Source organism: Lactuca saligna, chromosome 7 (genome assembly GCF_052625555.1).
Source record: "Lactuca saligna cultivar CGN05327 chromosome 7, ASM5262555v1, whole genome shotgun sequence".
Classification (NCBI taxonomy): domain Eukaryota; kingdom Viridiplantae; phylum Streptophyta; class Magnoliopsida; order Asterales; family Asteraceae; genus Lactuca; species Lactuca saligna.
In genome coordinates, this window is record NC_136423.1 from 25,880,200 (window position 1) to 25,892,258 (window position 12,059).

General features: G+C 34.2%; 2 protein-coding genes across 2 annotated transcripts; one reads left to right on the forward strand and one right to left on the reverse strand.

The window, feature by feature from the left end:
* Positions 1-2,355: 2,355 nt before the first annotated feature.
* Positions 2,356-4,154, reverse strand: LOC145006002 (uncharacterized). Its single transcript, XM_078965101.1, has 4 exons — positions 3,918-4,154; positions 3,027-3,158; positions 2,806-2,925; positions 2,356-2,576 (listed from the first exon to the last, which is right to left on the reverse strand). The coding sequence occupies exons 1-4, from the start codon at positions 3,952-3,954 to the stop codon at positions 2,515-2,517; spliced, it is 351 nt and encodes a 116-aa protein (XP_078821227.1). The 5' UTR covers positions 3,955-4,154; the 3' UTR covers positions 2,356-2,514.
* A 407-nt stretch (positions 4,155-4,561) lies between these two features.
* On the forward strand, positions 4,562-6,066 carry LOC145003905 (uncharacterized). Its single transcript, XM_078962810.1, has 4 exons — positions 4,562-4,755; positions 5,087-5,215; positions 5,323-5,442; positions 5,803-6,066. The coding sequence occupies exons 1-4, from the start codon at positions 4,719-4,721 to the stop codon at positions 5,898-5,900; spliced, it is 384 nt and encodes a 127-aa protein (XP_078818936.1). The 5' UTR covers positions 4,562-4,718; the 3' UTR covers positions 5,901-6,066.
* The last annotated feature ends 5,993 nt before the right edge of the window (positions 6,067-12,059 follow it).

A 12,059-nucleotide genomic window follows, 5' to 3' on the forward strand; every position in this document is an offset into this window, starting at 1 on the left:
ACCATTGCCAACATGATGATTGTCATCACCATAGTAAGATGTGGTTGAAGTGAAACCTGTTATGTCCGATGCCACATGATTGCTAGAGCCTGTTTTTGAAAGCCAAGATGTAGAGGTGGTGGTTGAACGATTATATGTATAGTTTGTGGATGGTTGTTGTCTTCCTCGAATCGTAGATGGATCATGGTTTGGGCATTGGGATGGAATATGACCAATCCCACACCTATTACAAGTACCATACATTATGTTTTGGTTAGAAGCCTAATTGAATTGATTTGAATTTCGTTGTCCTCCTCCTTGATTATGATTTCCATGTCCACCGTGGTTACGAGACCCACCTTGGTTTCTGTTCTTACTAGGAGATCCAGAGTTGTTTGTGTAGTACGCTTGAGGAGTCTGTGTAGATGATGTAGTAGGTGTAGGTTGGAATTGAAATCCAAGATTAGACACAAGATTTATATGGCTTGAATTGTATCTGTCAGAAGAGAAGCTCCAGTGGTTGTGTTGACAGCAAAGGCCTGAGCTAAAGGAACCTCGGAAATTGGATTCTGAAACAGAAACTCATGATCAGCCAAGAGTGTAGGGAGTTCGGAAAAGACGGTGGTAAACTGTCTGGAAAGAAGATTTTATTTGACTATGTTGTACTTATCCCGAAGACCTGCAACAACTAACATAACAATATCTTTGTCTGACATGGGCTGCCCAATGTTAGCAAGAGCAGTGGCATACTCTTGTGCTCTAGTAAGATAGGTAGCAGAAGTCTCATCACCCTTCATTTGTATCTTCAACAATTGTGTTTTTAACATAAATTCCCTTGATGACGTGTTAGGGGAATAAGTATGTTTAAGGCTTAGCCAGAGATCACGAGAAATTGTACCTTGGACATGTTGGAATGATGCTTCTGATACGGTTGACATGAGGAGCATACGAACATGTGCATCATTTGAGATCCAGATTGAATGACTAGGATTGGATGTTGTAGTAACGGGATCTCCTTCTTTACCTGGTGTTGTGACCAGAGGTGCAAGGCATGAGATTGTGCCATCAACATAGCCAAAAAGATTGTTGGTGGGGAGAAATGGTTGAATCATAGCCTTCCAATGTCCATAATTTGTAGGAGAAAGGGTGAAACCAAACTCATGGGAGTTGTGAGATGTCTTTTTTGCTTAAGAGAATGTAGTGAGAGTAGTCATGATGAAGAGAAGTAACGGAAAAAGGTAGTGGGCAACAGTTGGTAGGAGGCAGCAGCAGCAGGGAGACAGGTGACGGTTGGATTAGGGTTAGGGTTACGATACGAGGTGTGGATTTTTAGAGAGATGATTATTGGCTCTAATACCAAGTTAAACTTGGTAATTATATATTGTATTCATCAAGGGAAAATATTAGAGAGTATATATAGACTAGACATTTACACAAAGGACCCTCTAATATAAACATTTATCTAACAAGTATGATGATATATTAGGTTTAGAACTGAAACTACATTGTTGTTTTATTATATAATACATTGCTGCCATTTGAATTAATAAAAACACATATAACACACAAACATACACAAAACACACACACACAACACACAAAATCGTAAATATCCTACATGATGAACAAAGTTAATTAATAAACACACATCATTTGGGTTTTTAAAGTCATTTAAAAAATAAAAAACAAATAATCAAGAGAGAAGAATCCTATTGACTTATCTTAGTGAATGGTGGAATTAGCTTGATATGATCGAAAGAAATATGGATGCTTGAAAGGAAAAATGTAAAACGGCAGGCTATGTTTTGTGACGAGACGTATATAATCTCATAAACATAAATGGATAATGAAAGAAATAGAGTGAAAAATGATCAACTTACCAAAAATTTGGTAACTATACAGCATGACTAAAAGGGATAATGAAGGAAAAAATTTAAAATGCAACCAATATATCCAGAAATTTTTAATTTTAATAACTATATAGTATCAATCACAATAAGAGAATTATTTCCAAAATTATCCTTAATTTTCTCTTGGGCAGAAAATGAATAAAAGATGTATAAGAAATTGCCATTTAACACAAAATTAGTCTAAAAAAATGACATGTGGCATGATTATAATTTTTTTGTTAGAGAGGTAGATAGATATCTTAATACGTTAAACCAAGTTTTTATTTAGCTCAACTCAATAAGCCATTTTGTACGAACTAAATGAAACATACATAATTCAGCTTATTAAGGTCTTTTTGTTCGATTTTGCTTTGAAAGGTGACAAATTTATTTCTACATCATTCATGCATAAACAAGGTCACATATCGATAGTATCCTTCTAAAAGTGACAAATTTCTTTCTATATATATCGTATATATCCATTATCCTTCAACCCAAAATGTCACATATCGATAATATCTATTTTTATTCACATTTTTAACAAGAATATTAAAACAAAATCAAACATAACATGGCAAAAAAGATATCTATACATGATCTACAAACTTCATGTTAAAACCGCGATGTCGCCAAAATGTTCTCATCTCTAATCGTTGACCAAATTCGTTGGCTCACTCAAAACATACTTCGGTAACTCGTATCTCGCACCTAAAAATAATAAAAGCCCACCGTTTATTACACACTAAAAGTAAAAGACTGTGAACACTGTGATTGATGTCAGTAGGACAATAATTTCAACTTTTGTCTCATCCAAAAAAGTAGGACAACGTGTATTGTCAGTGCAAAAAGACAAAAATGCCCACCTCATCTTATTATAAAAATAGTCATACAAAGTTTGTCCAGTTCTGTCCCATGTAACAAACGCAGTCTAACTCACCTTTCTCATCATAGCAAACCGTCAAGTCCGGCTCGTGAACGATAATTCCCGCACTATCAACTATTGTTTGTGCTAAGTGTAACTCCGCCTCCGCGGCTGCTCGAAGTGCATCCCAAATCTCTAATAAATAATAAAGAAATATAACAAAAATACCAAAAAATATATTAAAGAAATAGCAATGTGCTTTCATATATTTTTTAAAAATTAGAGATGAAAATTACCTCTTTTGCCACCATAAAATGGAGTGGTGTCCCAAAACTCATCACGCATTTTGTTAAGCTGGTCACGATTGATTGATTCAGTGTGGCTCCAAGGCATTGGCTTTGTGATTGTGATTTGTCTACTACTACGTCCTACAAGAAATAGCAATGTACTTTTAGATATTTGTGTATTATAGCATTGTAATTTTATTTCTTTGTGTGACAATATTGTACCTTTCGTTTTCTTTCTTATTAAGGCATCGTACTTTGAAATATTTATGGAATAAGATCATTGTACTTTCAATTTTATTTTTATTGTAACGTAGAATATAGATCAAGTCCATCAATAACAATCACATAAAATAATGAATTATTATAATTTATAAACCAAGTAACACAATCAACCTAAATTACCAAAAGATATTTGCATCAACAATTTGTAGATAAACTAGTTATTGTACATATTTTTTGAGAATAAACAAAACTAGACAATCATTGGATCAAATTTTCATTAGTGATGACAATTTCCAATATGGCCTTAGAACAAGATAAATCATCGATTTGATATGAATTTGAAGAACCCCAAAATACCAAGAAATTAAATGCAAAAATCCACCCAATGCCAAAATCAGATTCATGGTATTAAAACAATTACCCTACAAAAACAGCCATTAGCGACACCAAGAGTTCAGAAAGCCCCTTAAAGATCAAACACAACAAAACCCTAATTAACCACTCAACCGACCCAAATCACTTCATGTTTAGCAGCAATTTTAAATACTGATTTCGAAAATGCAAGAATCGATCAAACACATATAACCCACATCACGATTAAATCCTTTCACATCCTGAAATCTACGAAGGATTTGTAAAAAAATCCCATGAAAGAACTTGGAGAGTTAGAATACTTACGATCACTACTGTTATTCGATGACTTAGCACAACCCATTGTGATTGATCTCTCTATGAATGTTCGTGTGCGAGTTGTATTGAAATGTTGCTTGATTCTTGTAAACGCACAAAAGTTTCTGCTAAAATTTCTTGAAAAGAAAGATGAGTCTGCCAGAATCTGTTTATGAACCCTAATGAATCGATAGTTGGTTGGTGAACGATGTATGCAGAGAAGGGAGAAGAAAGGAAAATGGTAGTTGCTGCAAATATTTGATAATGTGAACGATGCAAAAGTGTATGAATGACGCTAAAATGGGTCGGATCCCTTGACCCATAAACATTTTTTTTTAATTATTATTTACCATAGAATATGAACAAATGTAATATTCTTCAGAAAATAACATGAAAATACAAAATTAAAGAAAAAAAAAAGTATCAAAATTACAAAATTGGTCATAAAATCGATTCCATATTTTTTTTTAAATTATCAAAAATGTAAATTAATAAATATAAATTAATTTTTGTTATACATGCCCGCGAAATATTTGCAACTCAATCCCCCATCTCTCTCTTCAAACTAACAACTTTCAAGTATTTGCAGAGTGAGTTCGTTACTATTAGACTCATCGGTTTCTTCCATTTTCTTCTAACACCGATTACTGATTCAAATCATTTCATCATTCTTCATAAACAGATGCTGGTAGTCGTAGACCCACTTCAATTTTCCATGAATTTTTAGCAGAAACTCTTCTGCGTTCTCAAGAATCAAACACCATTTCACTACGCCTCGCATCAGAAGATTCACAACAGCGATCATTCGTAATGGGTTGTGCTAAATCATCGGAAGCTGATGAACGCCGTAAGTATTCCAATTTTTCAAGCATCCAATCGCTTTTCTTTAAACTTTTTGATGATTTTATGACGTGAAATGATGGCAATATGTATCTCAATCGACTCTTGCTTATTTGTTTTGGGTATTTGAATATGTTGACAAAAAAGAAGTGATTAATGTGATTCGATTTTGGCATTCTTCGTTTTTTGGGAGGTTCTTGAAATTCTTAAACAAAATTGTCTTCTTCCATTTCATTATTCCGTAATTAAACCTAATTCTCTTCAATCATTTGATCCTTCTAACTTGAATCGATGAAATAGAAAGGGTTTTCCGATCAAATTTTCCGGTGTTCTTGCAGAAGGTGGTGGTAACAGACTAAGAAGACCCAGGCCATGGCGACACGAGGGCAATCGGGTTTCATGGAGTGAGCTTCACGAGATGCGCACCACCTTCTGGCGTAATGCCCCACGTTACGCCGGCCGAGCAGGTAGTTTCCGGCCACCATTGATCGGAATGCTAAACCCTTTTTCATTTTCCCGCTTTAATTAATAAACAAACTAAGTAATAAGTTATTTCGTTTTTTGTGTTTTCCAGCAATTTGGGAAGCCCTTGAAGCAGCAGCTGAGTGCGACTTAACCTATGCACAAAGAATTCTCGACAGTAATGGCATTAGATATCCAAATGGTGACATGACACTTTGCATTGATGATGAAGGTATATTCACATATATTTCTAAATTAATTATAAAAACATATTCTTTTCGTGGTTTTTTATGTAATTTCATATTTGTTAGCTAGTTTTTCAACTAGTTTATCAAATCTTATTTTTTATCAGCTAGTTTTTTATTTAACAGCTAGTTTTTCAACTATCAGTTAATTTTTCAGCTAACAGTTAGTTTTTTCAACTAGTACGCCAAACATAACATAATATAAACCAGATATAGGAACAATTTTTTTTTTCGACCAATAATATGAAACTAGATGAGTATTGTTTGTGCAAAAGACATAAATATTCTTGTGATCTTTATCATGGAAAGTAACCTTACACAGATAGCTGACTTTTATCTTGTTACAGGTACAAGGTATGAGTTACCGCCATACCTTTTGAGTGAGCCGACAAATATGGACCGTGGTGCTGCGAACATGATTGGTCGCATTTTGAGAAGGAGGTAATCGTGATAAATGATAGTTTTAGCATGAAGATTGTATATCATGTGTATACATTTTGTTAGTTTTCGTTTGGCTATTTTTTTATGAAAAATGTTTGATGTATATGGTAGCATACTACGGATTTGTGATATCTTGAGACGATGAATATTGGATATATAATGCTATTACACTTGGGTCATACTTTATCGGTTGGATTCGGTTATAAAAATATAACCTAGTTTTAAGTTTTGTTTAGGGATTATGGTTTTGATTTCGGTTATATTATAAAAATGTACCATGGATATTTTACATTTGACTATTTGAGTATAAAATATTAAAACCTAAGGTTGCGTTTAGTTATGGAAAAACAATTTTCATTTTCCGTTTTTTGTTTTTCCTTTTCGATTTTCGTTTTCCGTTTTCATTTTTCATTGAAAAATTTAGAGAACGCGTTTAGTTAAACTTATTCATTTTTCATTTTCAGTTTTAGAAAATTAGAAAACGTGTTTAAATGTCTATTTTTCTATCGGTTTTCATTTTTAAAAAACGGTAGTGGTAGTAGGGTGGGGGTGGGGGCGGTGATGGTAGCGGGTCGGCGGCGGTGGTGGTGATGACAGGCGATGGTGGTGGCGGCGTCAATTTTATCAGTGGTGGTGATGGTGGTGGTGCTAGTGACGGGTTAGTGGTGGTGGTGGTGATGGTAGGTCGATGATTGTTGTGGTGGTGTTCGGTGGGTGGGGGTGCGAGTGTGTGTTTGTGTGTGTTTGTGGGGGTAGGTGTAGGTTTGTGTGTGTGTGGGTGTGTGTGTCTGTGAGGGTGGGGTAGGTGTGGGTGTGTGTGTGGGTGTGTGGGTATGTACGTGTGTGTATGTATGGGTGGGTATGTATGTGTGTGTGTTTGTGGGTTGGGGTGTGTGTGTGTGTGTTTGTGGGTGGGTGTGTGTGGGTGGGTGGGTGTGTATGTATGTGTATGTGTGTGTGTGTGTAGGGGGGGGGGGGGTGGGTGGGTATGTATGTGTAAGTGTGTGTGTTTGTAGGTGTGTGTGTGTGTAGGTTGGTGTGTGCATGTGTATGTTGGTGGGTGTGTGTGGGTAGGTATGTATGTGTGTGTGTTTGTGGGTGTGTGTGTGTGGATGGGTATGTATGTGTGTGTGTGGGTTGGTGTGTGTGTGTGTGTGCGGGTGGGTGTGTGTGTGGGTGGGTATGTATGTGTGTGTGGGGGTTGGTGTGTGTGTGTGGGTTGGTGTATGTGTTTATGTGTGTGTGTTTGTGGGTTGATGTGTGTGTGTGTGCGGGTGTGTGAGGAGGGGTGGGTATGTATGTGTGTGTGGGTGGGTGAGGGGTGTTAAGGTGGGGGTAGGTAGAAGTGGATGAGGTGAAGTGGGTGTGTGTTTATAGAAAAATTTTGGAATTAGAAAAATATGGAAAACAATGATTATCAGTTTTCCAAAATTTTCCAACTTGTTTGTAATTTTAGAAAACGGAAAATTTTCATTTTCCGTGAAAAATTTAGAAAAATAGATGAACTAAACGCGTTTTCAAAATTCTCATTTTTCTTGGAAAATTTTTCCGAAAAACAGCTCATTTTTCCGAAACTAAACGCACCCTAACATTTTTCTATGAAATACGGAACAAGAAGATGTCATATATGGAAATATGCCACAAGAAAATGTCATATATTGATAGGATGATATAATTTGTTCACACTTCCGATAAGAATATCGTAGCAAAATTAAACAAAATGTATTTACATGATTTACAATCTTTGTACTAAAATTCGTGTTATCCCTATTCTTGTCATCTACAGGCAGCGATCAAATTATTCTTTCTTATTTACCCACGTGCGTAAGTTAAAAAAAATAAAAATAAAAATAAAAAATAAAAAAACGATATAAATAACTGGAAAAACTAGTGTTTTTAGAATTCAACTCGAGATATAATTAGGTTTGTAATTCTAATATTTAATAAATATTAGGTGTGAGACCCGTATATTATACGGGTTGATTTAAAAATAATTAAACTGAAAGTATAAAAATGAAATATTTTTAATGTATAATTTTAAAATAAGAAAGAAAAAAACCATATTTATTACAATTTAATATCATATATATGATATTTAATACTTTACATATATAAGTATATGATTTTAATTAAAAATTAAAACAAACCAAAAATTGACAAGTGGATAATATTTATCTTAAAATTACCACAAAATGACAAGTGTTAAAATTCATAAGAAATTGACAAGTGGTAAAAAAAACCTTCATTTATTAAGGAAAATACTTTTTGATTTTTTGTTATCAAAAATAATCACAAAAATGTCTTTATATATATGTTACTCTCGTCATAAGTCTTTTTTTTTTAGAGAAAACCAATGCCTTTACATTATATATATGTTAAAGTCTTTTTTTAGGAGAAAACCAACTACTTTACATATATTTGTTAGTGTAGATAATTTAGCCCATAATATAGTGTAGTGTATAACCCATTTATTGTGTCATCATATAGGCCCAGCCCATGTATGGTGTGCTTATATTGCTTGTACTTTATCATTTGAACGTAATGAGAATAATTCCCTATATCTCTCAATAATATTTATATATTTTATTAAAAATGTTTAATCACCTATTTATGTAACAAGTTTTCACGTTCTTTTTTCCAATTTATACATATTTGTAAAATATGTGCAATTAGTTAAATGATCAATTTATGTAACAAGTTTTCACGTTATTTTTTCCAATTTATACACATTTATAAAATACTTAGTTGTATTTTAACAAATAGAAGTATAAGCATATGATAATAATATATCATTATATCTCACAATTATGGATAAATCTTTGCATCCTCATTTGAAAGAGACTCAAATCTTGGATTCTCCCATGAACGATTTTACAATAATACTTTTCAACTACATCCTTAAAGTATAAAAGTAAACAATTTCTTCCTAAGAAATATGGCACAACCAATTGTATATATATCATATACATCCATTTTCCATCAACACAAATGTCATATACCAATATTATCATCCCAAACACAAAAACCCATATTTTATTCACAATTTCATCAAAGATTTCAAATCAAAATTAGACAAATTGCAATTAACAAAATTCATTCACACGATCTACAATCTTTGTATCAACACTGCTACATCACCCGTTTCTCAATTTCTCATATCCACCCTTCGATGAGATTACTTGACTCACTCAAAACATACAATGGCAACTTGTATCTTGTACCTACAAACAAAATTACAAAATCAATGAAGAACAAAAATAGCAACGACTTTTTGTTATTAGTATAATTTATAGCATCCTACTTTTTTCTCAAAGAAATAAACTTACCCCTATTATCAAAACTCGCCCTTAAGTCCGTAACATGAGAGATAATCCCCGAACTATCAACTATTGCTTGTGCAATGTGTATTGGGGCCTCGGATGCCCTTCAAAGTGCATCCCAAATCTCTACAAAAACAGCAACATACTTTTATTTATTTCTTTATTTATTTATTATATAACATCCTACTTTTTTTATGAAATTAATCAACAAAATTACCTTGTCGCCCTCCATAAACTTGAACATGTTGCCAAAACTCATTGCGAATTGCAAGAAGCTGTTCACGGGTTATTTCTTCATGGTAGTTCCATGGGTCAGGTTTCTTTATTCGGATACCTAGTAATGGAGTTACTAGAAAATGTAAACAAAAGTTATTAAGTAACACAATTGCTCAAATTACATTTTAGAACTGATTACACAAAATGGTCTTAAATATTCAATAATGAAGATTTCTACTGAATTTTATCTTAAGGGTATTGTTGATTCAACTTAGAACTTACAGAATGCAATGATACGAAAATGAAAAAAGAAAACCATCGAAGATGAACAAATGAGAGAATACCGTTTCTCTGAACATCTAATTAACCACTGAATTGAGTCGAATCATTTCATGTTCATCGAAAAGTTCAGATTCCCGGAAGCACAAATGTAAGAATGGATCGAAACATAGTAATTAAACCCACGATTCATCTTTTCACATACGAAAATCTTAAGAAAAATTGCAGAAAACCCATGAAATAACTTGGAAAGTTGGAATACTCACCTTGGTGATTCGATTTAACACAACCCATGATAATTGCTCTTGGGAATATGATTCAAGTTGTATCAAAATGGAAGATGATTCTTATGAACGCATGAGTTTCTGTTAAATGATTGTGAAAAGAAGAAAAATGGAATACTGAATTTGATTCTTAGTGAGAGGAAAATGGAAGAAATGGGATTTCATTCCACTCTGCAAGTATTTGAGTGAAGGTTGTTGGAGTGTGAGGCGCGAATATTTTCGGAAGTTAAAAAGATGAAACAAATAACAAACTTTCGTTTTCTTTTACATTATTTACAACAAACTTTTATTTGTTTTACATTTGGACAAATTTTAATTTGTTTTAATAATTGGGAGAATTTCATATATGTCCTCCATCAAACTTGTGACAACCTGAAATTTCCATTCTAAATCAAACCATTTCAATCCAATAGAAGTAGAGCAGTTACAATGAAAATTCAGACTTAGAATATAAGTTTGGTAGTTTTAGGGTTTTACACCAAAAAGGGGTATTAGGAGAGTGGTTGCACTAGGATTTTGTGCAACACTATAAATTCCATTACCCTAGAATCATTAGAATCCATTCCGAGAATAGAAATATTTTCTGCCAAAAATCTCAGGACTATAAATAGAATTCTGAACCAAATTGGTTCATTAGTTGAATTCCATTTAGAGAATAGCCCATTTCTCTCTCACGGATATTCGGGTTTTCATCCCAGATTGTGAGTCTACTTCCCTAGATGTGTTTTAATACTTGTTATATGCTTAATAACATTATTTACATGTCCAAAACACAAGATCCGGGAGTTTACCGCCCAAGAACGTTCTTGGGGAGTAAACTCCAAAATCAAGCCTAAAGGCCACCTAGTCCCATTTCCGTGTTAGGAATCTAACTAAGGACTTTATGTATGAACATTAGAGGCTAGAAACACTTCAAAATCATAAAGTTCTAGGAGTTTACGGCCAAGAAAAGCTCTTGGCCCGTAAACCCCTTTTTGAAGGGCTAAAAGTGCCCTAATGACCCCCAAAGGCTTGGAATCTATTTTTGGCAATTACCTTAATGTGTTTAGGACCTGAGAAACATGAGAAAAGCACAAGTATTGAAGATTTTATGGCCAAGAATGGTTCTTGGGCCGTAAACTCCCATAAAGGGGTCAAATGACACCCTAAACACTTCCTAAGGCCAAGAGACTTTTAGGGCAAGTACCTAGATGAGTTTTGGACTAGTTAAAATTCTTAGAACCTCATGTGTGAGGGAGTTTACGGCCCAAAGAGTTCTATGGCCGTAAACTCCATCAAATGGTCCCATTTAGTGCCATAAACCTTCTTTAATCCAATGGTTGAAGCCTAGACTTGTTCCTAGAAATGTTGGAGACTTGAAAGGACAATAAGAACCCTCCCAAGGGAGTTTACGGCCGTAAACTCCAAGGGAAAAGGGGTCTTTGGGCCGTAAACTCCCCAAAGGAGTCAATATGGTGCCCAAACACTTGTATATGCCTTGAAACAATTCCTACTAAGGTTGTAGTAATTGAAAGTACCATCCCAAGCCTTGGTTGGGAGTTTACGGCCAGGAACTTACTTCCTTGGGCCGTAAACTCTAATGAATATGGTCTTTTGACCTTAAACTCACATTAGGGGCATTGCACTCCTTTGTTGCAACCCTTTAGCCTCCTAGCACTTGACCAAAAGTGTTATCCTCGCGCTTAAATGTTATTACTTGTATAATTAGTGTTATAATCACTAATTATTTATATACATATGTTTTCATATGTAATTAGGATCATTGTGTGTGTCTAAGTCTCCACTTGACACCAAGCACTTGTCCGATCCTTCCGTACGATAACAGTCCGTTCAATTCCAGTCACTTACCACAGGTGAGTTCATACCCCTTAACTAATGTTTTAAACTCTTTTTAAATGTTTTATGGGGGGGGGGGGGGGGATACAAGTAGAATCATGCTACTTATTATGTCAATCACATGTGATTAACAAGTAGGATTATATTACTTATTACATCAATCACATGTAATTAATATACAGCATTCAAATGATTTGGCTACTCATTAGCCGTTTTACCAAACAGTTT

Coding starts and splice junctions, on each gene's coding strand:
- LOC145006002 (XM_078965101.1), bottom strand. CDS start 3,954: ATGGGTTGTGCTAAGTCATCGAATAACAGTAGTGATC. Junction 2,926..3,026: donor ATTTTATGGTGGCAAAAGAG/GTAATTTTCATC, acceptor ATTATTTATTAG/AGATTTGGGATGCACTTCGA. Junction 2,577..2,805: donor GGTTTGCTATGATGAGAAAG/GTGAGTTAGACT, acceptor TATTATTTTTAG/GTGCGAGATACGAGTTACCG.
- LOC145003905 (XM_078962810.1), top strand. CDS start 4,719: ATGGGTTGTGCTAAATCATCGGAAGCTGATGAACGCC. Junction 4,756..5,086: donor ATCGGAAGCTGATGAACGCC/GTAAGTATTCCA, acceptor GTGTTCTTGCAG/AAGGTGGTGGTAACAGACTA. Junction 5,443..5,802: donor ACTTTGCATTGATGATGAAG/GTATATTCACAT, acceptor ATCTTGTTACAG/GTACAAGGTATGAGTTACCG.